Below are 27787 nucleotides of genomic sequence, written 5' to 3'. Positions count from 1 at the left end.
TGGTATTTCTTACGACAACAATAGCTACCATGCTCTACTACGTGGTGAAGTAAGCTCATCTGCACAGTAATAGGCATATCATCACCTTCATTTGCAGGTGAAGAAACCGAGGCTGGAAGTGGTTGAATTGCTTGTGGCAAATTTGGAATCATAATACCTATTAGATCAGATATTCCTTTCTGTCCTAAAAATTCAAAGATCATGTCTTATGTTTTACTGTGTATCAAAATATGAACTCATAAAGAATGCAAATCCCTGCACTAAATGCAAACCTATAGCCACAAGGCTTTATCTTGATCACCACTTTCCTGGATCCAACCACGAAAGTTTTCTAGGAAGAGGAGACTAGGCTTTAGCTCCATCTCACAGAGAGCAAGAATATAACTGAAATGCAAAAGGGAAAAGAAAGCGATCCAAGCAATTTTCATTTTATTCTTACAAACTGCTATTTGGGCAGAACAAATCCCTCTATCCTGCCAATAAAAATAACACAGCTAAAAACATACACGCTTGCATATTATTTATCTAGCTAAAAGTTATGTTGTTTCTCTACAGTTATCTTAGCAGAGTTAAGCAAGATGGAAACAAATGAATTTCCTTTTATGTGTTTTGAAGAAGTAGCCTGGGAAGATTTATATGACTCTCTGTGTTTCTTCCGCTGTTCAATCGGTGGAATGTTTGAAATACTCAATTGTAAAACCTCAGACTAGAGAAAGATGAATCTTTTCTCCTTATCCCTTTTACTGCTTCTCACAAACTGTAACTGAAGGTGTTTCAGCAACTTATGCAAGAACGCTGGAGGCCAGAAACTAAAGTGCAGTGCCAGTAAAATGAGACAGAAGGCTGATTTAAACCAAAAATAACATAAAAACCTTTTCCAAAGCTCCCAGACAAAGTGAATCTCAAAAGAATGTAACATTTACAACATGTGTATGTCCTGCTGACAGGTGAATTTGCCAAATGTCTTTGTTCAGAAGTTTCAAGACGTAACTTAACCAAGTTGTGTTTTCTTTTAAATTTTTAAAATATTCACAAAATATTGGGTTGGTGCAAAAGTAATTGCGATTTTTCCAATTTAAAGTAATTGCAAAAACTGCAATTACTTTTGCACCAGCCTATATGTCTCACAAAACATTACCAAGAGGAGGAAGAGAAAACAGGGAGGGAAGTGCTGTAAAAAATCTAGATAGAACGTTGCTGCACACAAAGTTCCAGACCCACCACCTCACAGATTTATGGATTCATCTTATAGTAGGATTTTAAAAGCTATTGTTTAAAATTTAGAAAAAAATAATCTACTTGAAATGATGTCTGTGATTTGCTCAAAAAATAATACGGAAAAGGGTTTGAAGGACAGAAAAAATAAGACTGGCCCTGAGCAGCTAATTGCTGAAGCCAGATGACGGCTACTTAGGGGTTCATAATACTATTCTGATGTTTTTTATTATGCTTTAAATTGTCCTTAATAATAAATTGGGTTTTTAAAAAGAGTCTATTTTAGCAACGAAGTAACAGAAAGTTAACTAAGCTAGGCCTCTTCTGTTTGCATTCACAATACAAAATTTTCATCCTTCACATTTGAAACACCACTTTCAGGAAGAGGGTGTTGCTGTAGTCTCTGGTCACTAGAATATAAGATCCGCAGGGGCAGGGATTTGTCAAGTGCCCAAGTGCCTAGAAAACAGTCTGGCACTTAGTAGGCATGTGGCATACATTTGTTCAACAGAAAAAAAAAAGAATGAATGAATGTCTCCTGAGAGACAGAAGAATCAGGGCCTGTGTGGATCTTTATTTTTTATTTTATTTTTTGTTTTTGAGATGGAGTTTTGCTCTTGTTGCCCAGGCTGGAGGGCGATGGTGCAATCTCGGCTCACCACAACCTCCACCTTCTGGGTTCAAGCGATTCTCCCGCCTCAGCCTCCCAAGTAGCTTGGATTACAGGTGTGCGCCACCATGCCCGGCTAATTTCGTATTTTTAGTAGAGACAGGGTTCCTCCATGTTGGTCAGGCTGGTCTCGAACTCCTGACCTCAAGTGATCCGCCCGCCTTGGCCTCCCAAAGTGCTGGGATTACAGGCATGAGCCAATGCGCCCAGCCTGTGTGGACCATTTTTAAACTCAATCTAAGGAAATGCTTCCTAAGGAACTGTGTGGACATTGATTGGACCATCGCAGAGCTTTTGTTCCCGCTTAGAATGTCCTCTGCACACCCTATCCTTTCTACAAATGCCCAATTTACTATTTGAGAACCGGCTCAAACATGAAGCTTTCCCATGCTTATCCTCTCCACAGCCCATTACTGGGGCAGAGAGAGTACCTCTCTTCACAGGGTCCTATATGTACTCTCTCCAATATTTATCACATTGTATTTGTTGACAAATCAGCTTATTATGGAGACTGGCATAGAACAGTCCCTATGTCAACTGATTAACAATTGGAAAGAATTAAATTCCCTGTTGTGTAGGCTGTTTTAGTAGAGGCTGGACTGGCACTTTCTGGGGATCCTACAGAGGAGATGCAGGCATTATCCATTCAGACATTCGTATTTATGGAGCGCCCATTATATGCCAGGCCTATAATATGCAACTGTGATACAATGAGAAATAAAAATCATTGAGTTACAGTCTTTGCAAAACTTGCAGGCTTCTAGGGGTCACAGAGAAGTAAATAAGCAATTACAACATGGTGTTATAGTACCAGAAGGGAAGCTCTAGATGCTAAGAAGTCACATAGGAGAGATGTCTGGGTAAGGTTCAGGAGCCAATGTTAAAAAGTTCATTGGAAACTAAAGCATAAAATATAAGTAGGAATACAGCAAAATGGGGAAAGGGAAGGCTAGAAAAGTATTAGAGATCAGAGGAATTCATTGAAGGTAAGACTGAAGGTCTTCTGGGATCTCTATAAATCTGAAAAATCTAGAATTTTAAGTTGTGAAATATATATCACAGACTCAAATCCAAGGCTGGGACAGAGTCCTGCAGAGGTACTTTGAGAACTGTAAATACATACTTCTGAATTGGCCTTGAGCTGGCTTGCTTTCTTTATCTTTATGGTATGCAATAATTTGAACTGTGTAATTCTGGTCTGGCATAAGGCCTTGAATAATTGCTTTAGTTGCAGTGTTCTGGAGATTCAGCTGGTTAGTTTTTCCACCTATAATAAAAGAGAAAAATAAATCAGTTCTAAGAAATAAGGTTCACTGTGTACATTAAGAAACTTTATTAGTTAGCAATCATGGTGTTAAACAGTGAAGGCATTTTTTGAAATGTGTTTTATTGTATATATTTTAAAGTGTATATATTTAGAGTGTACATCACATTTTTTTACATATATCAAGAGGTAAAGACATTTAAAAATACATACAATGGTGTATATGTGTATTGCACCTAATTATAACATAGTTTCCATCTTCCTTTTTAGCTGTACTCTTTTTACATTAGATAACTAACAATTGTCGAAATTACAGAAAACCAAATTCACAAAAATATTTCATCATAACACACTACTGCTTTTATATAGTAGGAAAAGCCATAGTACAAGATTACAAGACAGCAAGCCCTCAGCATCAGATATACTCTTCGAGGAAAGAATTGCACTTAAAAGTGAAGGAGGAGGCCAGGTGCAGAGGCTCACACCTATAATCCCAGCACTTTAGGAGGCCGAGGTGGGTGGATCACCTGAGGTCAGGGGTTTGATACCAGCCTGGCCAACGTGGTGAAACCCCGTCTCTACTGAAAACACAAAAAATTAACCAGCCGTGATGGTGTTCATCTGTAGTCCCAGCTACTCGGGAGGCTGAGGCAGGAGAATCGCTTGAACTGAGGAGGCGGAGGTTGCAGTGAGCTGATATCTCGCCACTGCACTCCAGCCTGGGTGACAGACCGAGACTCTGCCTCAAAAAAGAAAAAAAATGTGAGGGGGGAGATATGGGCAGGCCGAAGGTAATTATTTACACTGGAAATTTTCTACGGCCTCTCTAAAGTGAGTCAAAGCATCCTTGAAACATGAGCAATTTAATTATCTTAAATCTGACGACAAATGGCTCAGGATGCTGAAGGAACCACTCATTGACTGGCTACTTAAAAGTTGGCTTGGTTCATGAAAAGATTTCAAAATCCCATTACCTCTCCAACAAATTAGACTGATATCTAAGGCTTTCTTGAAAGTGCTGATGATTAAATACTCAACTCTTATGCAGAATTCCAAAGTTTACTTTTCTTCTCTAATTTTTGCCTGCAATTACTGTGTCTGAGAAAAGGAAAATTAATTTAAAACTTCTATCTCTCTAGCAGTACCAGCAAGAAAAGACTGAAATTTGCTGAATTAGTCAAACATAATACAGATTATAATTTAATCATATGCCAATAAAATTAATATTTTTAAATCTGAAATTTGATGCTGCTGTTATCTGTGCTGCCTGCTCCTGGAGGGCAAAATGGAGTCTTTCTCTTGCCAAAACCCATTTCCTATGTGCATTTATGTTCAAGATGTTAAATCTGGTTTTAGGAACTTCTGTCACTTAAAACTCATCTACTACTAATATATCTTTCACAATGTGTGTTTCACTAAAAAAAAGTTTCTCAAAAAACAAACCCTGTATATTAGAGTCCCTCTTTAAGAGTTATGGAGTGTATTATTTTATTAAAGGCATTGAGATTCCTGAAACAAACAAACGAAAAAAGCTTTAAACTCTGTTTAAACCAGCATTTCCCAAATTTATTTGACCATTAAACTATTTAGCTGCATAACAGCTATTAGCATCCTACAGCATACCATGGAACACGCTTTCAGAAAGGCTGGCATAAACAATAGTTGCACCATATCTCATGGTGTTGAAACAGCTACAAACATTTTGCGGCTAAATGTATTTATTACTCTTTATTTACTATGTTTAATCAAATAGATACCAGAATGTCAAGACTGATTGTCTTGGGTTGCTGCAGTAAGGACACTGTGGAAAATACACCTAGCATTTACGAAGAAATAATTTGCCTTCATTCCCAATTTTTATTTTGTCATGGGAGATGTTTAAGCAAGAACTAGATATCTACTTCTTGGGTGCACTCTTCAAGAGAGGATTGAAGGATTCAGATGAAGGTTTGTTTCAGAGGCTACCCAAGTCACTCTACAATTCTATGATTCCTCAGTAATGCTTGGGAGTACTTAATAGCTTGGTATTATCAGCAATTAATCAGAAAAAGTTAAGCTACCAATCACTTGAAGGAAAAAAAATTACCTTTCAAGATCAGACATGAGGGATTCTCAGAGGTACCAAAAAATAGTAGCTTGTATTTTGACCTTTAGAATCATAAATGTTCAAGAATCTTTTAAATTTAAATTTCCCATGATAGTTTATTTTAAAAAATAAGCTATATTTTTAAAAATCAAAGAAATTTCAAAACTGAGTCACACTCCAAAATGAAAACTCTGAACTAGGTTCGAGAATATTGTTTTCCATAAGCAAGTCACTTCTGTACGCCACCATGGGAAAAGTGGACATCTGGCATTGCTCAACCAGAAGTCATTCTAATGAGTCTATGGATAATATTTCTTAATGAAAGATATGTCAGGCCGGGCATGATGGCACACACCTGTAATCCCAGCACTTTGGGAGGCTGAGGCAGGTGGATCACCTGAGATCAGGAATTCAAGACCAGTCTGGCCAACATGGTGAAATCCCATCTCTACTAAACATACAAAAATTAGCCAAGCGTGGTGGCGGGCGCCTGTAATCCCAGCTACTCAGGGGGCTGAGACAGGAGAACCACTTGAACCTAGAAGGCAGAGGTTGCAGTGAGCCAAGTTCGCACCTCTGCACTCCAGCCTGGGCAACAAAGAGCGAAACTCAGTTTCAAAAAATTTAAAAAATTAAAAAATAAATAAAATATATGGCCTTTTGGTGATCAAGCAAGAAATCAGGTGTTTCATCTGCTTGTCTTGTTTGAATGTTTACATCAACTGTTGAGTAAGACGTCCACATTAATGAACAATACAGCATCTGTCTCCTTCACTGTATCTTTTAGGAAAAGATCTACCACTGAAAGGAGTATAGCTCCATATAACCCTCTTTATCACCAATAAAAAGAAAAAATAATTATTATGTTTACATAAATATATATTATAAAAATATGTATTATTAAGTACTTATTATGTACTGTGTGAAAATAGATCCTTGGAAAAGTAATGGGACCTGAGAGCATCTTTATGACAATCATAGGTAACATTTACTGAGCACTTACTATATGGCACCACTGTTCTAAGGGCTTTATATTTATTTTAGTCTTCACAACCAGTACTTCCCAAATTTAATGTGCATAGGAATCACCTGGGGATCTTTTTAAAATTCAGATGCTGGTTGAAGAGGTCGAGGGTAGAGCCCAGTATTCTGCATTTCTAACAAGCTCTCAGGTAATGCCAATGCTGCTGATCCCAGATCAACCTTGAGTTGCAAATTCATAGAAAACTCCATAGGGTGGGTACAAATATTGTTTGCTCATTGTATAGAAGAAACTTGAGGCACTGAGTGATTAACTTGCCTGAATCACACTACTTATAAGTGACAGAATCGAGTTTTGAATTCAAGCAATCCAGTTGTTGATCCCATCTTCGTCTTCAAAACAACCATGTAGCAGAGGCAATTTCCCTACATGGTCTGTATTATTTTAGCTTATTATATTCATATAATAAACACATAAAATATGAGAAAGAAAAATTCAACCAAATGATGTTGAAAGATAATTATTTAAAGACACGTAATTTAAAGCTTCTTTAAATAATAAAGTATCTTTAAGCATCATTTAAGTATCATCTTTAAAATAAAGATGCTTAATTTAAAGCATCCTTAAATAACTATTCATGATCAAAAAATGTGTTCAACTTATGTTTTTCCTGCCTTATCACTTATTTTCACAATGTCCACTTAGCCTTTATAATTTTAATGTATAATGCTGAATATTATTCTATTGAGCTAATTAATAATAGTTTATTCAACTAGTCAAAACTATTGGACACTCAGGTGCATTGTATATTTAAGTTCCAATGAATTCAAAGTATTGATTTGATGTCTAAACAGAGGAAATAAAACTTGTTAATTGTGTGATAATTTTGTCTAAAAAGAACTAGAGCCAAGAGCCATTCTTTACTCTTTGGGGAACATTATTACCTTGATTAGAGGGTAAGATTTTAAACACTAAAGATTAAACAAACCAAAAGCTTTCAAAAAATCCTAACGCAATGCTTGGCACTACATGTTTTTAGTTGCCTATGCATGTAAAGTTGCTAATGCTCTACAAAACACAGTCAATTGTTTTTACCTGAAGCTGGAGTCACAAGAAGTTTGTAACCACCAAATTTCCCTCTTGGAGCCTTCCATGAAATCTGTATACTGTCATGAGATATTACATTATATCTTAACCTTGTGGGTGGAGCCACTGAAAAGGAAAAACAAAAATGATGTAAACATTGTAACATTTAAGCTTCTATTTGTTAAATCAGAAAGTCAAAGTAGTATAATAAAAATACACACAAAAGACTTCATCAGCCTCAAAATACATAATATATATAATCTGTTTTTTGAGATGGAATCTCGCTCTGTTGCCCAGGCTGGAGTGCAGTGGCACGATCTCAGCTCACTACAACCTCTGCCTCTTGGGTTCAAGCAATTCTCTGCCTCAGCCTTCCGAGTAGCTGGGATTACAGGCATGTGCCACTACGCCCGGCTAATTTTCTTGTATTTTTAGTAGAGACAGGGTTTCACCATCTTGGCCAGGCTGGTCTTCAACTCCTGACCTCATGATCCACCCGCCTCGGCCTCCCAAAGTGCTGGGATTACAGGCATAAGCCACCGCGCCTGGCCATAATATATATTATTTTTTACAACCCCACTAATGAACTGATCAGTTTGCAAGATAACACAAACCTAAGGGCATTTGTTTCTTACCCAAGGGATATCCATTTGTCAAACAGTAGTGACCTTATGACAAAGAACTAAGACCAAATGTTAGAATGTAATACTCTAGCCTAGTTTAATAATTGAAGCCAATTTTGTAAAATGCTTTCATTATGTTACAAGGATAAATTTTTCTCCTTGAAACATGTAAGCTTCTATAATCTACTCTACTGAGACCTGTTGTTTGTCCTTAGGGTTTTCACTTTGGTAATTCAATATTTTTTATTATATGATAATTTGAGAGGGCTATTATGGATATATTATGGTAATAAGATATTCATTTAAAAACATTTGAGAAAATGATTATAAAGGCATTCAGGACCAAGTAAAAGATAATTGTGTTTTATAAACTTGGATTCAGTTTTCAAGGATAGCTGATTTATACCTGTCAGAAAGATACAAAGCACATGGTCATGAATCAGCCCAGAATGTTTTATCTTTTCTGACAGTTTACAAAAATGAGTAGATCTGTATTACTTTTTGTGTAGGTCATTCAAACTTCAAAACACATTTCTGGAACACTAATGTTCCAGTATTTCAAAAAAGCTAAGAACGTTTTTATTACATACTCTCTAAATTACTTTGTTAGAAAAGTTAATACTTCATAGAAAAGTTAGCCTTTTTTATCCACTTTTAAGCCCAGTCTCTCTTTCTCATTTTAAAAAACGGAGTGTAGAGAAAAGAAACAAACATTCTCCTACACAGGCATGGAGTATAACATGGCGTTGGATGATAGTTTCATTCCCGGTTCTACCACTTAGCTAATAACCTTGAGCAGGTTATTCTTTCTTCCAAAACCTGAGTTTCTTTATTTTTAGAAAAGGTGATGGCAATACTTTTTGCAAAGGAGAGATGACAACTTTAAAGAGGATAATGGATATCATGAATATAATGCATTATAATAGGGGGTCAATAAATATTTGTTCCCTTTCCCCTACTTCATGTAATGATTCAGCTTAAAAGCTCACTTAATCTTCAAAACATACATTGCTATTCCAATTTTATAGATAAAGGAACCAAGGTGCAACTAAGGCACTTGCCCAAGTTCACATACTGATGAAGGACAATCTCTGACCACAGATGAAATACACTGTTTCTTTGAAAGATGATTCATATTAAGAAGTCACCCTCGGCCAGGCATGCTGGCTCATGCCTGTAATCCCAGCACTTTGGGAGGCCAAGACGGGTGGAGCACCTGAGATCAGGAGTTTGAGACCAGCCTGACCAACATGGTGAAACTCCATCTCTACTAAAAACACAAAATTAGCCAGGTGTGGTGGCACACGCCTGTGGTCCCAGCTACTCGGGAGGTTGAGACAGGAGAATTAATTGAATCCAGGAGGCAGAGACTGCAGGGAGCCGAGATCAGGCTACCGCACTCCAGCCTGGATGAGACAGAGCGAGACTCCAACTCAAAAAAAAAAAAAAAAAAAAAGAAGAAGAAGAAGAAGTCACCCTTCATTGAGCTAGATGAGTGAAGAATTTACTACTCCAGAAACTGAAATCAGTATGAAATCAGATGAAAGCATCTGAAATCAGTAAGCACTGAAAGACACAATCTTAAGAACAGATTTTCTTTCTATTTGTCCTTTACTGTCTCTAAGTAGAGAATGCTAGCCATGCAGAATAAAAACATTAGCTTCCTGTTCTCAATGTGACATGAATGGAAGAAAGAGTTTACATTTCTCTGGCTAATGAGAAAGCACAAATTTATCATAAGAATAACTTTTTTCCAATGGAAGAGGAAGGTGCCTGAACCTAACATTTGGATGAACAGAAAACTGTTACTATTTTTCTTAGTCATCAACTTGAGAAGAAAATTTATTAATAGATAGGTTCTTATGGAAGAAAATTAAAAGTAAGAATTTTTAAATATTAAAAATATATGCAAGTTTCTGAGTAAAATCAAGTCAGTGGACTAGTAAATGTCATTGCCCAAGTTTTTGCATGAATGAGCTGCTGAAAGAAAGCTGTCTGGGGAACCATCAAGTGGAAAAGTACAAATAGGATGGAGACTTCAATCTAGGAAATTCCAAGAGAGTCAATGATTCCGTTAGCACTCCAGGTGTGTTGACATCTCAAAACAGCAAACAATATTCAGGATTCCTAGGTTAAAAATTATTAAATTTTCTATCCATGCTACTATTCTTTAAATGTCATCTGAGTTTATAGCCCTCAACATCTCTTAGTCAATAGACTAAGATTTGGCTTCCAAATCTCCAGTAGAAAATGAGGGCAATGTGGACCATGTTCGGGTAATCTGGATGGTGTTCTAGAACCAAGAGTGGCATCGGCTTCCATTCAATTGCTCAAGAAAACAAAGTGTAAAACTTTTGAAGCAAATGCAACAACCAAATCCATCAATACTCAACTCTTTTATTAATTTACAAATGATTCAACTGTCTACAGTCCCATTACAACTGCTAGCCAAAAGCAATATCATTATTACCTTTTATCAACAGACCACATCTATTGCCTATAGAAGCATAAATACCCTCACGGTCATTAAAAGGAGATCTTGGTTAAACATAACATTCACATTTTCTTTAGGTTTTTGCCTTTAGGGTAAAAAATATTGAAAAGAAGAAATGCTAGTTAAAAAAGAAACAGACCTGAGGTCACAGCTGTGGATTTCAAAGTTAGCTTTTTTCCCCCTTTTAGAAGGCACTGGGACTGGAGCCAAAGCAAGGGCAGCAGGATTGACAGAAACGCTTTAAGTGCCATGGAGGAATAATTGCTCTTATCTCATGGAACAAAACTTTGTGTACACGTTACACCAGACCCATGGTTTTCTGTTTGCAAGCACAAAGGAAGTACTTTTTTAAAAAACATATACTTAACTTCCATTAATAATTATAAATGCTTGCATGAACTTGACTCAAAAATTAATTTATGTCAGTTCAAATCCTAATCTTTTAAAAAAGACAAACATCAAGTGTAAAGTTTGATTTCCAGCACACACCAAGAGCCCAGAAGAAACCAGCAGACTCATCCTTTGCATGGTGAAGTATAAAAGATGAGACTGCACATGAGATTAAGCCTGATATAAGATCTGTGAATATATAAACATCATCTCAAAGGGAGACTGAGGGTGAAGACTGAGGAGCGGCTACCCATTATCTTCCACTCCGCTGCAGGGTTAGGCTTGTTACTGAAAGTCTAGGCGCATTTTTGTTCTGCTGTGCTGTGTTGTGCATTGTTTGTGAAGGAAGATTTTCTTTAAGCTCAAAGAATACCACTGCAATCATTCCCATAGAGGCTCATAGGCAGGAGAGAAATGTTTATCTCATGCCATTGAAGCCTCATTATCATCAAGCATATAGGAAATTCTATTTCATAATCTATTTATTAAAGAGTTGACTTTTGGCTGTCCCTTCCTTCCTTTCTTCTCATCTGAATTTGAACGCTTACGGTTTTGTCAAGTGACAATCTACGTAAAGATACTTATTTTAATAAAATATTCACATTTATTTATTAAAATGCTAGTTTTTACACAGGGACACTGAAATGGACATCTTGTATTCTTCCCTACCCATAATCGCATCTCCTCTTCCTTATATGTCAACATCCTGGTTTTCTTCCAAGGAACAACACCGCCTCCCCCACTGCACAGGGCCAGCCATCCTTCTCTGGCTAAAGGCTGGGAAAATCACTCAAACCAGGTCAAGCAGACTCTCCCAAGAATCTGAAACTTGACTCCAGTGATGCAAGGATGGAAAATAGCTCCAGTCATTCCAATGACATGCCCTAAGGAAAATGGTCACTGGTTTCTACAGACTCTATCCCAGAGGGTTTCCCAGATTCCTATCCTTTTCAAAGCTTGATTATTTACTTTGATTATATGAGCTACTGCATTACCTACTGGTGAATACATTTTTACTTAGTTGACCAGAGAAAATTTATTTTATTTGCAACCAAAAATTTCTGGCTGATAAAGATAATGCAGCATGAATCACACTGAGAGTTTTTACCTTTTTAAAACATATTTTAGGATGCTAAGTTGATAGGGCAACCAATTATGTTTATTTTTAAAAGATTTTTAAACAGCAGAGAAGTATTTGTCTATTTTTCCAAGTAATCTAAAAACAAAAAAAATTCTTTTTTGATTATTGGCGGGGTGCAGTGGCTCACGTCTGTAATCCCAGCACTTTGGGAGGCCAAGGCAGGCAGATTCGTTGAGCCCAGGAGTTTGAGACCAGCCTGGGCAACATGGCAAAAACCCATCTCTAAAAAGTATATACAAAAATCAGTTGAGCGTGGTTGCATGGGCCTATGGTCCAGCTACACAGGAGGCTGATGTAGGAAGATCACTTGAGCCCAGGACGTGGAGGCCATGATCGCACCACTGCACTCCAGCCTGGGCGACATAGCAAGACTCTGGCTCAACAAATAAAATAAAATACAAAAACTTTAGCTTTTTATGTTAGTCATTTTTTTCAGTTAAATGTACTGCCTAAATGTTTTATAAATCAGAGCAATTAAATTTTGAGAGACTTTTACTGTAGGATATGCTACAAGGATTTTTTTTAATGTGGTTTAGAACCTTGTATGTTGTAATTTCATGATCCATTACAAAGATGCTGAAAACAGCCGTAAGGAAAATATTCTCAACTTTTCTAATGTGTTTGGCTACTAACAGCAAGAAATATGTGTCAACGTGTGAACACAGAGGTCTTTATAAAGTTAAAGTAGCCCCTATGCGACGTCTCCAATTTTCTATGCATTGAGGTTTTTAAAACGACAGTTATTTTACCTTCAGTGGCTCCTTTCCTGTAACCGTCCAAAACAAACATCGCTAGAACCAGGTACATATTTACTGTGAAATTTCTAAGAAAGTGTGGGTCCCATCACTCTGTTATTGCTGTACACATTTTTCTCCTACAGCCATCACATTACTTTTTCTGTATTCTAGTTCATTTAACAACTTGTCTTGAAAAGAAGATGCTGGAATAATCCAGGTTTAAACAGTTATTTGAGCCAATGTAGGTTCACAGGTCCTGGAGAGGGAACATTTTTCATAAAATATTCCATGGAGAGACTAAATGGTAAAGCACATTCTGTGGATTAGCAATTAAGGAGCAAGAATTAATTTCCTGTATGTCTTTTGTTTTTGTTTTTTTTTTTTTTTGTCTATCCAATAGACAGCATCCTTGAAAGTATCCCGTAAGGGCTATATATGATCAGTTATTCCACAAATGACCACTTCTGAATTATGCTAGACTGAGATAGCAACTCTGGAGGGCTTAGCAACTTGCCCGCCCTTTGTTTCTAAGGATCTGTGTCTTGTATCCTGGAGTCTAGAAGACAAGTGATCTAGAATTTCCTAATTGCCATAGCTGAAAGCATTATTTCATCAACATAAATAACATAAGCAGAATGTGTCTACCAAACAATTTGCTGTGTGTTCAGTGAAGTACTTGGAAATATAGTTCCTTAACTCCAGGTGTATAATAGCAATTTGTGGATGCAAAAAGACAAGTTCCATTCCTTTCCAAACAGGTATGCCTCCCTTAAAGGAAACAGTGTGTGGTGATTGATCTTTTCTACAACCCTCAATGCCAAACATTAGACATTAGCAATTCCTAAAATCACTTTATCACACTTACAATTCCTTGCTCAGCTGATAAATAATATTTCATCACCAACACTTCAGTCTCTGTAGATTCCTGTGTTTGTCTAATAATATCACTTTGCACAGTTGTGCATATTTACTTCAGAAGTTATCACATTTTTTTCACACAAATATTTTTGGCTTTGTGGGACACACAGTCTCTGTCATGACTATTTAATTCTATCACTGTAGCATGAAAGAAGCCACAGACAACATGTAAACAAATTTGCATGACTGTGTTCCAGTAAAACTTTATTTATAAAAATAGGCAGTGGGCCAGATTTGGCCCACAGGTAGTAGTTTTTCAACCCCAGACTTACTTTATAAAAATGAATGGAAATCAAAAATAAAAGTTCCAATCCCAGAAATGCAGAGTAGATTTTACAAATTACGTTTAATTAAAACAAAGCTAGAAATCATTAGGAATGCTTGAAATGGCATATTGGCAGGCTCTGTCAGGCCCTTATAACATTCAGACTGTGTGCTCAGTTTTTAAGAAAAGGAGCAAAATCAAGGACCAGGTATGAAATGATAGAAATATCCTGTACATTGTGTAAGAGACAAGACATGATTAGGATACATACACACTCACATTACAGTTCTTTATTAACAGAGCTGTAAAAATAGGGCTCTATTCACAATAATTTAATTAATAGAGCATTATTAATATAACTGATACTGTAACATAAAAATTTGACTTTCACTGATTAAACTTGCACAGGCTTTTCAGAAGCACTTTAAGAATAGGCCAGGCATGGTGGCTCGCACCTGTAATCCCAGCACTTCAAGAGGCCGAGGCGGGCAGATCACGAGATCAGGAGTTCGAGAGCAGCCTGGCCAATATGGTGAAACCCTGTTTCTACTAAAAATACAAAAATTATCCGGGCATGGTGGCTCATGCCTGTAGTCCCAGCTACTTGGGAGGCTGAGGCAGGAAAATTGCTTGAACCTGAGAGGCACAGGTTGCAATGAGCCAAGATCACACCTGGGCTACAGAGCAAGACTCCGTCTCAAAAAAAAAAAAAAAAAAAAAAAAAAAAGAATGACCTATTTAACCAATTGCCACAAAATCACTATGCTCAGGCACTGATGAGGTTGTAATCCTCATCAAACAGTTGGTAAAACTCAGTAAAAGCCAACATATTGTTAGGATAAATAAAATAAAAATGATAATCAGAAATAAGAAGGCTAGAGTCCCAGACCCTAATGATTCTCAAAGTTTTCAATTACCTTGACCTTGGACGATGGTGCAGAAATAAACAATTGCCAAAAAAGGTGGAAGCAACCAGTACCGCATCTTGTACTGGAAAATCTTCATTTTATTTTCTGCTTTTTACATGGGGTGTAGCAGCCACCTAGAAACAGAGAGAACAGGGACATTTTTGAAAAGGCTGAAAATAAAATATATGTAATCATTTAGGACAGGCAAATAAGCCAACATGGATTAGTATTGTCAGGAAGTAATTAATTCCCTAGAGCATCAGGCATTTCACTCTAAGATACAAACTGATGAGGAAAAGACTTTTTAGAAGATGCTGTAAATGGAGAGAATGACTTGAAATATTTGGGAGAGAACTTCAGAATGTACTTTGTGACTCTTCTCTATGGACATAAATTGCACAGTGAATTTCTCAAGTGGATAAATTTCATAATTTTACCTGAAATTAGCATTATCATCAATCCCAATGTCCTTGCCAGTAATGTGTTCCTCCCATATTTGTCACATAAAGTTCACATAAACTCTTGTTGCCTTATATTGCCTACAAAGAACAAATATATAGGACCTTTCCACTGGTGATCCAAGAGAATTTGAAAAACCACTTTGTACTCAGACTTCCCCTCATTGGGTTGAATAACCCCTAATCCTTTCATCTTTTCTCATAGTTCTTCTTTTTCCTAACATAAGTGAATCTAAAACTCTTCCAAATTGTTCATTTTCATTGGGATATCAATGAAAGAAGAGCTACAAGCAAAAGAGAGAAAGGAAGATAAATGGAAGACAAGAAAATGAAGAAGAAAAAAGAAAGGGTATAATTATTATGTATCCATAATAATTAATAATAAAATTTTTAACATTAAAAAACTTTTAGAAAAAGAAGGGAAAGAAAGGGAAAGGAAAGAAGGAGGGAGAAAGGGAGAAAGGCAGAAATGGAGGGGAAAAAAACAATGAATGTTCTGTATTAATTTAAAAGACCATTCTACAAATTGTAGATTACAATTCTATTACTAGGTCATCACAGAGGAGAAATTCTGAAATCCTTCCCTCAGAGATTAAGAAAATATCTCCAAAGTTTTCTTCTACCCAGGGCATATTTTTAAATTCATTTGTTCATTCATATATTCATTCATTCATTTCCCAGTATTATCCCACAAAGGATCTGAAGCAACTAAATAATAAATGAACATAATGGATCAGATAACGGTGCCATATTTCACATGTAAAATACAGGACTATAGTTAAATTTTAATTTGAGATAAACAGCAAATAATTTTTAATGTTAGTATGTTCTATGCAATAGTTGAAAAACACTATTTTTTAAAAAATCATTGTTTATCTGGAGTTAAAATTTAACTGAGTGTCATATATTTGGTCCAGCAATCCTAGTATAAGGGGAAATTTTGGTGATAAAACAGTAAAGTAATGAGTTAAATGAGCACAGAGAAAATGTATCTGGTCCTGTATAGTTGGTAAAGGTAACCATGAATTTGGCTTAAAAATTTATGAATTAGCAGCTAAGCAAGAAGGAAGCATAATAAGCTTTAAAGCTTACTACATTTTTAGATTAACTAAAACATATTTTTTCAGGAGATGCATAGCTTTTTCTGATACCGAAAGCTGAGTAGAATTTTTCCCATGGTTCACACCAAAAAGTCATCTTACATTATTCACCATAAAATGTATTGAGCCCTTGCAGTATGTAAAGACTACTCCAAGTACACATATAAATTCCTTTAATCCTCATAGCAACTCTTTGAAGTACGTACAATTCTAATACATAGTTACAGATGGACAATAAGGCACAGAGAAGTTGCCCAAGTCACAAAGCTAGTGAGTTCAGGAGCCAGGATTTTAACCACATAGACATGATCAGACATGGTAGAAGCATCTTAGGAAAGCATTTCTACAAGATCGGGCTTCACATCACTTTCTTTCCACTTTAAAAATATCTTGTTCTGCTTACAAAAACAAAGAGTTTTAATAGTGAAAAATTCAGACTACAACAAAGTACAACAAAAAGAATATATCTTTTGTTATTTTTTCTTGTTCAAGTGTATTCTGATGACAGTAAATGCCCTTTTACAAAATATATATATAGCGGTATCATAACTTATTTACCTACCTTTATTTGGAAACACAGGTTGTTTCCAAATTTCCTTTATACATATAACACCACAATGAACATCCTAATTCACATCTCTTTTAATATAGATTTATTTATTTTGGCTAAATTCCTAATTGTGGAACTGCTAGGCAAAACAAGATGCATTGTTTGTTTGTTTGTTTGTTTTGAGACAGAGTCTCACTCTTGTACCCAGGGCTGGAGTGCAACGGCACGATCTCTGCTCACTGCAACCTTTGCCTCCTGGGTTCAAGCGATTCTCCTGCCTCAGCCTCCCAAGTAGTAGGCACGTGCCACTAAGCCTGGCTAATTTTTGTATTTTTAGTAGAGACGGGATTTCACCATGTTGCCCATGCTGGTCTCAAACTCCTGACCTCAGGTGATCCACCCGCCTTGGCCTCCCAAAGTGCTGGGATTACAGGCCTGAGCCACCTCACACAGCCCAAGATGCATGTTTTTAAGGTTTTTCAAATATAGGTACACAATGCTCTACAGAAAATAACACTGATTTCCACTTCCACCTGCATCTCATATAAGCACCAGGTCACATCACTTCCACCATCACAGAGGTTGTTTTCAATATATTCTGATTTTACAGGTAAAATGGGATTAGCATCTTAATCAGATTTTTCATAACCAGTAAAATGTGACATTTGGTGTTTGTTGGCTATTTAAATTTTTTAAACAAAATACCTGTTCATGATCTTTACCCATTTTCTTATTGATCTACAATAACTCTTTATATGTTAATTTTAACTCATATATACTTGGTATCTTTCCAGTTTGTTTTTTGCCTGACAATTTCATTTATTGGGTTAAGATTTTTTTTTTAAGTTCAGAAATCTGACTTGATCTTTTTTTTTTATGGTTTCTAATTCAGTGTCATGGGTAAAATGGCCTTTGTAACCCCAAAGTATATTTCTAGTTAACTTTTTAGTTCCTATTATTAATGGACTCTTTCCAACACTGTTATCTGATAGATTCGTTTTTAATATAGAAAAGATATTGATTTTATATATTAATGGACCACCATTCTGAATTCTTGCTACCTTTATATTTTTTCAGTTTAATCTCTTGGATTTTCCAAGTTGACAACTGCATTGTTTGCAACCGATGTGTTTTTTCTTACTGTATAGATTAGTAGTTTAAAAACAATTATTTTACTAGGGATGCCTGAAATATTTTACCATTAAGAATATTAATGGTAGTTGAGTTCAGATATGTTATGTTAAACTTTTAAAACTTCTTGTCTTTTTACTAAGAATATTTTTTTCAATCAAGAATGGATGCTGAACCTTGCCTTTATGACAATTCATTCATTGGAATGCCCATATTTCATCTTGACCTCTCAGTGTAATTAACATATTTTGATATGTCTAGTATTAATCTATCTTTGCAATATAGAAATAATTCGTACCTATTAATGGCAATTATTGCTTTTTTAAAACATTAATGTAATTATAATGGCTTTGGCTTTCAGGCCAAGCCATTTTCAAACAGAGATAGTAATGACATATCATTCTTTAAATAAGATTCCATTAATAATGATACTACATTTGAGCTACTGTTTTTTTATATTCTTGAAGAAGAGAGACAGCTCAAGATTGTTTCTGTCCAACTCCTAAGAAACCAATCAAGTGCAAACACTCCTTGTTATATGCTGATCACTTATCAAAATGTGTTAAGCTTTAAATTCCTATAATTTTCTATACTATAGATATATGTCTCCAATGGCAACAATAAAAACACATCAATTGAAGTTACCTAATTACAAATCAAAACTAGGTATGACTGATTATGGGACTCAAAAGAATATTAATTCTTCTTGAGGAATAAGAATGAGAATACTATTCTAGGTGTCATTTACCCCCAAATGGAAGAGTATGAGTATTTTAAAAATTATTATTACAATGATATTTTAAGTCACATTACATTTATCTAGTATCTCCATACTATTACCATTTCAAGATCTTTGATAATGGAATGTCCGGATAAAATTCCCACCATGACAGGGATTATACCTAGCAGAGTACAAGCTATCTCTTAGTTTACAAAGCTTGGAAACTCTGACCCCCTCGAATGCTTTAAAAAATACTCCATATTGCTCATTTAAATCCCAAGGTTTTTTGTTTTTTGAGACGGAGTCTTGCTCTATCGCCCAGGCGGAGTGCAGTGGTGCAATCTTGGCCCACTGCAACCTCTGCCTCCTGTGTTCAAGCAATTCTCCTGCCTCAGCCTCCTAAGTAGCTAGGATTACAGACATGTGCCACCACGCCCGGCCAATTTTTGTTTTGTATTTTTTTTTTTTTTTTTTTTTTTTTTAGCAGAGACAGGGTTTCACCATGTTGGCCAGGCTGGTCCCAAACTCCTGACCTTGTGATCCGCTCACCTCGGCCTCCCAAAGTGCTGGGTTTACAGGTGTGAGCCACCGTGCCCGGCCAATCCCAAGTATTTTTTAATTGCTGTTATGCTACTTCCCCCAGTCCTGGATGCTGTTCTTTTGAGAGATACTGCACTAGTCTGTTCTTTGAAACAACATCTATAATCTGGTAAGGCATATGCCAATCAGGCTTTAGACTGGAGCTAGGCCTGAAGATTTTCAAACAATCCTGTTTGCATCCTTTCAGTCTGGAGAAAGGAAAAACTGTATCAAGTGGGATGTTGGGTTCTATAACTCCTATAATCACTCAATTCTGTGAATAGAATGAGTGGGGTAGATTAATATAGCTTTCAGGTAGTAGCTTTAAGTGCAAAAGCCTCTGATGAATGCAGCAAAGCATAGTTACATAAACTTTCAAAGTAATATGACTCACGTAGTTAAATCTCTGATACTTGGGTTTTATTACAATATAATATGGTATATCTAAAGGAATAAATTAACTATATTTCCTTCAAGCAACCATTCATAAAAAAATTTTTGACAACTAAGCTTTTTTTAAATATCCAGTCACAGTCTAGTATACAATTCTTTCATGTTGCCAATAAAAGGGAGATCCATATACTTTGATCATTATACAAATATTCAAGTTAAGGTCCTGCAATAAAAATTAAAGAATGTACTAATTTGTGCTTAGGGTCCAAAATATATCTTCCCCTACCAGCCTACCACCAAAATGCTAATTAGTAAAGAATGTTTTCTTAGACTAACAAATTCACATACTGGAAATTCCTTAAAATTCCTAATGGAATAGGCAATACATTCAGTGTATATGCTAAAAGAATAGTCAACATATTAAGTGACTACCATCTACATAGCATTATAGCTTGGATTAATTTGTCAGAACACAGAAGACATTGGGAAATGGTTAGTAAATGTTGATGAAATACAGGAGGAAAAGCCCCAGGGTATACATAAAACCCTAACCCTACAAAGTCAAGTAAAACAAGATCAGTGGATTATCCAAACGAGTATAAGCAGTTCTTCTGTAGACAGAAGGCATGAGTGCAGGGGAATTTGAAAAGATATGGCAGCAGGTTTCGGCCCTATCAAATCAAAACATTCAGTAAATCTGCCAGTCACACAGATAGCTGTCCACCACACCCAAAGAAACATATTGCAGCAGATCACTCAACTCCAATGAAATATTCTAAGATTTCCTTCTCCAAACATTATAACCAGAGGTTTCAATCAGAACAAAGCAAGGAAAGGAAAGGTTAAAAACAGGCCACATTTGTCTTTTTCAGATTTCTGAAATTTCCTTTTCAGATCAGGAGATTTACATTAGATATCCCTGGCCAGGTGTGGTAGCCCACACCTGTAATCCTAGAATTTGGGGAGGCCAAGGCAGGAAGATCGCTTGAGCCCAAGAGTTTGAGACCAGCCTGAGCAACTCAGTGAGACTCTAACTCTACAAAAAAAACCTAAAAATTAAATTTAAAAATGTTAAACGATATCCCATAATACTGTTTTAATGTAGGAGAAAAAGGTCCCTTTCTCCTGTGTTAAAGAGGACCTTTTTCTCTTGTGAAAGGCCACAATCAAATAGCCTTTCTCTATTCTCATCAAAGCAGTTCCTGCATCCGAGTGCTTTGAAGCAATACTTAACATGTAATATTGGAGGTTAATCTGCATCTCATGTACTTTTTAACTAACTAAAATGCTATGCTAGTCTTGGCAACTTTTTTTGGAAACTGGGCATTATTTATATGGAAAAAGCATTGTAACCACAGCTTGTCTTTAAAATTCTTTTTTTCTTTTCTTTTTTTTTTTTTTTTTTGAGACAGGGTCTGCTTCTGTCACCCAAGCTGGGCTGCAGTGGTGAGATTATGGCTCACAACAGCCTCAATCTGCTGGACTCAAGTGATTCTCCCACCTCAGCCTTCCAAGTAGCTGGACTATAGGCATGTGCCACCACACCTTGCTGATTTTTTAAAAATTTTTTGTAGAAATGTGGTCTCCCTATCTTGTGCAGGCTAGTCTCGAACTCCTGAGCTCAAGCAACTCCCGCGTCTCAGACTCTCAAAATACTGGGATTATAGGCATGAGCCACTGTGCCCAGCATAAATTCTTCTTTAGTTTTTGTTTATTTTAAGTTAGGATGAGCAATACCGCATTGGGAGAAGTGAAATTTCAGTTTTCCCAAGCTTTTCTGCCAAGTCCCCAAACTTTTGGACAGTGAAGTAAGGGCAAGAAAAATCTCAATCCTATTAAAATGCCATGAGATATTTTAACATTTACCAAAATGTCAAAGCCTAATTTGTTAAAACTTTGCCCCAAAGCCTGCACAAAACAAATAACTCTGCCTTGATTTTTTGCTCTTGTTTAAAAACATCATGTTAGAAATGGCTACTTAGTTCTCTGTTCAGAAGGTATAAGCCAAATTTATGGAAAGTTGATAATGTTTAATACAAGTGCTCTTCAAACACTGTCATAATTTTACAATCAGTAACATAAAACTAGGCCCATTAGTGCTAATTTGCCCTCCCACTCATATGTTTGTTTTATTTAATCACTTTTGTCCAGATAAGTTTAATAATGAGCAAAGGCCCAAAGTGTAAGCATTAAGCAATGCTTACAGGCATCCACAAAATCCCCAGACTAACATACAACCAATTTTATCAAAATTCCTTAAATATTTATCCTAACATTTTCGTAAACCACACACACTCACTCTGTCTCTCTCATGCCGAGATTTATACACATATATACACACAAACCTTGGATAATATTGTATTCAATCGTTGGTGACTTACAAAAAATAAACCATAAACTTAAACGAAATTCTTGTTAGTTATTTGATATACCATATATCCAGCAACTCCATGCCTGAGAGAGATTATTTACAGTATTAAATGTTCATTTCAACAATCATTTATTAAGAGTCCTACTATATAACCAAAGCATTGTACTTGATAATAAGAAAGATACAAAACTTTGTACCATATCTTCCCCTTGGTAGCTCACTTAAAGTTAATTGAAAAAAAAAAAAGATTAATTGAAAAGTGAACCTTAGGTGAGCTCACTTACAATTTACTTGAAAAGCAAGAGCCCCAGCAATCATATTGCAAAACCGAATGAAATAAGTATGAAACAGAACAGAAAGGTAGCACAGGTGGTGGTATGAATAGAAAATTGTGAGTGAGGAAGCCACTTGTGGTGAAATTTGCTATAGGTCCTTGGCTAGCTGGTTTAACCACTCTCTGCTCTTTATCAATGAAATGTGTGAGATAATATCGATCTTTTATTTTTTAATTCATTAATTTATTGTTGTTGTTATTTTGATTTGGTTTTTTTTAGGATCTCTCTCTGTCACCCAGGCTGGAGTGCAGTGGCATGAACATGGCCCACTGCATGCCTGAACTCCTAGACTCAAGAGATCCTCCTGCCTCAGCCTCCTGAGTAGCTGGGACTACAGTCACACGCCATCTCACTTGGCTAGTTTTTCTTATTTTTTTTTTTTATAGAGACAGGATCTCACTTTGTTGCCTAGGCTGGTCTTGAACTCCTGGGTTCCAGCAATCCTCCTACCTCTGCCTCCCAGTGCCAAGATTATAGGCACGAGCCACCACACTTGGCTATGTCTACCTTTTAAGATGATTGTGATATTTTAGTTAATTTACTTAGAACACAGATAACTCTCAAAAATTTCTAATTAGTAGCATGTTCGCGACATGTTGAAAGAACAAAAAAGGAAAGGGGAATCATAATCAATGAATTTTCTACTTGAGCAGATCCTAAAAAAGGAAGGAGAATCAAGAAGCCTATATCTCTTCTCTCACATTAAGGTTGTGGGACTAACTTGGCAGAAAAGTTTAGGCAAAACCTGAATATCCAGATAATGACAGAGGCAACAGTTATTTGCAAGAGTGAACCAGTTTAGACTTTTCAAAATACATTTCTAGCCATTTTTATCATTCTCCAGATGACAGCTCTATACAGGTTTGAAATGATCAACCATATGAAGACATGGGCGACCTGACTCGAGTAATTCATAGGCTTAGAAAAAGACTCAGCAGTTACAGTTGACAAGTTCAGGCAAAGAAGACTTGAAAGAAATGGTGATATTTAAGCATATTTTATACCAAAGAAAAATAAGAATCAGAGACACGTAACAGAAGTTTTCATATATTAGAAGAGTTTTATGTAGAAGATAAAACAGTATTATTTTCCGTAGCTTCTGAAAACAGAACTCTAATCAGCTGAGATGCTCCCAACCCACAGGAGTTCTGTAACAGCTCTAACAATTAAAAGCATTCCTTCTCTGTCACTAGAAATTCTGGGGCAGAAGCTAGCTAAGTTTTACCCACAAGAGATGTTATCAAAGGGATTCCTGAATTTGGGGGCAAGGGAACTGGATAAAATGATCTCTAGGATGACTTCCTCAACTCCACATTTTATATATATGTTAATACCTACTTTATAGAAAGAGAATTTTACTGTCAACTTATGATCTAGGTCACACATTTTTGTAGATTAAAAAACAAACCAAAAAAACAACAACAAAAGAAATAGGCTTAATGTATCATCTAGTGTGTTGGCTTTGAGGGTATTCCTCCTTATTTCTTCTCACTATTGAAATACTACCCTCCTCACATCCAGAATCATAAAAGAAGGATTTTCAAGATTAGCTAACAAGATCTACTTAAAAAGTACTGGAGGAAGTGAGCAATTATTACACTTATCTGTTAGGATCATGACATGGGAGGAAAAAACTCTAAATTAGGAATAAAGAAGATCTAGCTTTGTTACTATTAGTTTGGTGGTTAGCTTTTTTCTCTCTAAGGGAACTCCCCACTATGCATGGCATGGTGATCAGAAATCAGGGGGAAAGCTGCTGTCTTACTGTCATAAAGCATCAGGGAACAGAATTCAGGAATACTAGAGAAACGAGATACTGAGAAGGGAAATGTCAGAATGGAATGAGACACAATGTGGGGGCAGGGGGAGCAAAATCTGCATAAAACTGCCCACAAATCCTGGACATTTCAGAATGATAAAGATCACTTAATTAGGAAAAATTAATCATAAATATGTGTGAATTTAATAATGGAGTTTCAAAATACATAAAGCAAAAACTAATAGGACTAAAGAAATAAGCAATAAGCAAAGTTGAAGATTTCAGCACTCCTCAAGAACTGGTTGAACAATTAGACAATATATCGGTATATAGATGTGAACAACTCTATCAAGTAGTTGATATTTATTGAGCATTACAGCCAACAACTGCAAAAATGTACATTTTTTAAGTGTACCAGTAAAATATAACAAAATAGGCCATATTCTGGGCCATAAAATAAAACTCAATAAATTTCAAAAGACTGAAAACATACATAGTATGTTTTCTGAAAATAGATTTAAATAAGAAATGAATAATAGGCTGGGTGTGGTGACTCACACCCATAATCCCAGCATTTTGGGAGGTCAAGGTGTGAAAGATGGCTTGAGCCTAGCAGTTTGAGACCAGACTGGGCAACACAGAAAGACCTCATCTAATTTTTAAAAAATGAATAATAATAAAATATCTTTATAAATTCAAAATATTTGAAAATTAAACAATATGCTTCTAAATAATCAATGGGTCAAAGGTGAAATCACAATGGAAATTTTTAAATGTTTGAAAGGGAATGAAAATAAAGGTACAATGTGTGAAAATTTATGGAATGCAGCTAAAGAATTAGAGATAAACTTATAGGTTTAAATGTTTACATAAAAAAGAAGAAAGATTTAAAATCAATGATCTAATTTTTTACCTAAAGAAGCTAGAAAAAGAAGAGCAAACTGAATCCAAATTAAGTTGAAGGAAGTGATTAATAAAGATAAATGCAAATACTAAATGAATAGAAAACATTAGTAGAAATTAACAAAACCAATATTTGCTTCTTTGAAATATTAATAAAATTTAGAAACCTTTAGGAAGTGTGATCAAGGAACAAAGATTGAAACACAATTAACAATACCAGGAATAATAGAGGATATAACTACCTACTTCACAAACTAAACAACAATTAAAAAGGAAAAATACAAATAACTTTTTGCCAATAATCCCAACAATTTAGCTTACTATTAACTATTGGAAATAACTATTGAAATACTCAACTTGTTAAAACAGACACATGAAGAAATAGAAAACCCAAATAGCCCTTTATCTATTAAAGAGATTAAATTTGTTATTAAAAAATATTTCCACAAGGAAAATTACAGTCCCAGATGGCTTCACTAGCGAATTCTATAAAATATTTAAGGAAAATATAATACCAATCCTACACAAACTCTTTCTGAAAGCACAGGTGAAGACTAGCATAACCTTTTTTTTTTTGAGACAGACTCTTGCTGTCACACAGGCTGGAGTGCAGTGGTGCAATCTTGGCTCACTGCAACCTCCACCTCCTGGGTTCAAGCAATTCTCCTGTCTCAGCCTCCTGAAGGGCTGGGACTACAGGCGCATGCCACCCCCCATGGCTAATTTTTGTATTTTTGGTAGAGATGGGGTTTCACCATGTTGCCCAGGCTGGTCTCAAACTCCTGGCCTCAAGTGATCTGCCCACCTCAGCTTCCCAAAGTGCTGAGATTACAGGCATGAGCCACCACACCCAGCCCTAACATAACCTTTTTATCAAAACTAGACAGCATCACAAAAAATAAAAATCACAGAATAACCCTCATGAACATAGATACAAAAATCTTTCACAAAATATTATCAAATAGCATTTAACAATGTATAATAATAATAATAATGATGATCAAGTAGAGTTTATTACAGGAATGTAATATTGGTTTAATATTTTTAAATCATTTAGCATGTTTAGTATGTTTCTTTCCTCAGGGAGAAAAAGGCTAACCATCAAAATAATATCCACTAATCATTTAGCATGAGATTTTATATATATATATGTAGTGTGTGTGTGTGTGTGTGTAATCTAAATAGAAGGGCAAAAAATATTTCAGAAAATTCAATACACATTCAGGATTTTAAAGAAACTCAGCAAACTAAAAACAGAAAGGAACTTCTTCAATCTAACAAAAGGCATCAATGAAAACTCCATAGCTAGTATCACACTGAATGGTAAAATATTGAATGCTTTTCTCCTAAGATCAAGAATAAAATAGGATGTTAACTATTACTAGTTCCACTCAACATTGTACTAGAGGTCCTAGCCAGTGAATCAGGCAAGAAAAAGAAAGAAAAGGCAGAAAGAATGGGAAGGAATAAGTAAACTGACTCTATTCACAATCAACATGATTGTTTATCAGAAAATTCTAAGGAATCTACCAAAAACAAAATCCTACTTGAACTAACAATTTAGAAAGACTGACAGACAAGTCAGTAGGCAAAAAATCAATTGTATTCTTATATAATAGCAGAAAATAAATAAAAGAAAAAAATTTTAAATTTATTGACAATGACATCAAAAACATAAAATAGTTAGAAATTAATGTGACATGCAAGGCCTCTATACTCTTAAGAATACAAAAATACAAAAGTGTATTACTGACAGAAATGAAAGAAAGCCTAAATAGAGCAGTGCACCATGTTCATGGGTTAAAAAAAAAAAGTATTCTGTTAAAATGTCCTTAAGATAATCTATAGATTCAAAGCAATTTTAATCAAAATCTCGAAAAGTCATGGACAAATATTCTCTAAGACAGTTTGCTAAAAGTGAAACTGCTGGTTATAAGGTATCCTTATTCCTTTTAAAAACTATTAATGGGTTGGGCACAGTGGCTCACACCTGTAATCCAGCACTTTGGGAGGCCAAGAAGGCAGATCACCTGAGGTTGGGAGTTCAAGACCAGCCTGACCAATATGGTGACACCCCATCTCTACTAAAAATACAAAAATTAGACAGGCTGCAGTGGTGCACTTCTGTAATCCCAGCTATTCAGGAAGCTGAGGTGGGAGAATCAGTTGAACCTGGGAGGTGGAGGTTGCAGTGAGCCAAGATCGTGCCACTGCACTCCAGCCTGGACAACAGAGGGAGACCCTGCCTCAGAAAGAAAAAAAAAAAGTATGCATGCATATTGCCAAATTGGTCTCCAAAGAGATTATGCCAGTTTATATACCACCAAAAGTATATGTGTCTATTTTTCCATAAACTCGTTGGCTCTGATATTTGCAAATTCTTTCATGTATGAAAAAATTGTAGTTCAACATATAACATCGCTGTGGCTAAAAGTGTGACTGCACATCTTTCATTTACTTAAGATGTCTTTTGTTCGGTGAACTCTCTAGCATATCCTTGGTCATTTTCCTATAGGATTGTTCATCCTTTTTTTTGTGTGTGTGATGGAATCTCTCTCACTCTGTCACCCAGGCTGGAGTGCAGTGGTGCAATCTTGGCTCGCTGCAATTTCCACCTCCCAGGTTCAAGTGATTCTCATGCCTCAGCCTCCCAAATAGCTGGGATTACAGGCGTGCACCACCATACCCAACTGTTTTTTGTATTTTTA

The 27787-nt window shown here is 35.9% G+C and overlaps 1 protein-coding gene across 5 annotated transcripts in view; it reads right to left on the bottom strand.

Moving 5' to 3' along the window:
* Positions 1-27787, bottom strand: part of COL14A1 (collagen type XIV alpha 1 chain) — a 309275-nt gene that overhangs the window by 206395 nt on the left and 75093 nt on the right. For all 5 annotated transcript variants that reach the window (XM_055287135.2, XM_055287134.2, XM_063643521.1 and 2 more), the window contains 3 exons: positions 14789-14913; positions 7313-7429; positions 3009-3152 (listed from right to left, as the gene is read on the bottom strand). In XM_055287135.2, the coding sequence (XP_055143110.1) occupies positions 3009-3152; positions 7313-7429; positions 14789-14876 (349 nt within the window). In that variant the 5' untranslated portion in view covers positions 14877-14913. The remainder of the gene's footprint in view (positions 1-3008; positions 3153-7312; positions 7430-14788; positions 14914-27787) is intronic.

Source organism: Symphalangus syndactylus, chromosome 7, assembly GCF_028878055.3.
Source record: "Symphalangus syndactylus isolate Jambi chromosome 7, NHGRI_mSymSyn1-v2.1_pri, whole genome shotgun sequence".
NCBI lineage: Eukaryota > Metazoa > Chordata > Mammalia > Primates > Hylobatidae > Symphalangus > Symphalangus syndactylus.
Note: the sequence above shows the minus strand (reverse complement) of the source record. Positions and strands in the feature narration are given on the sequence as shown.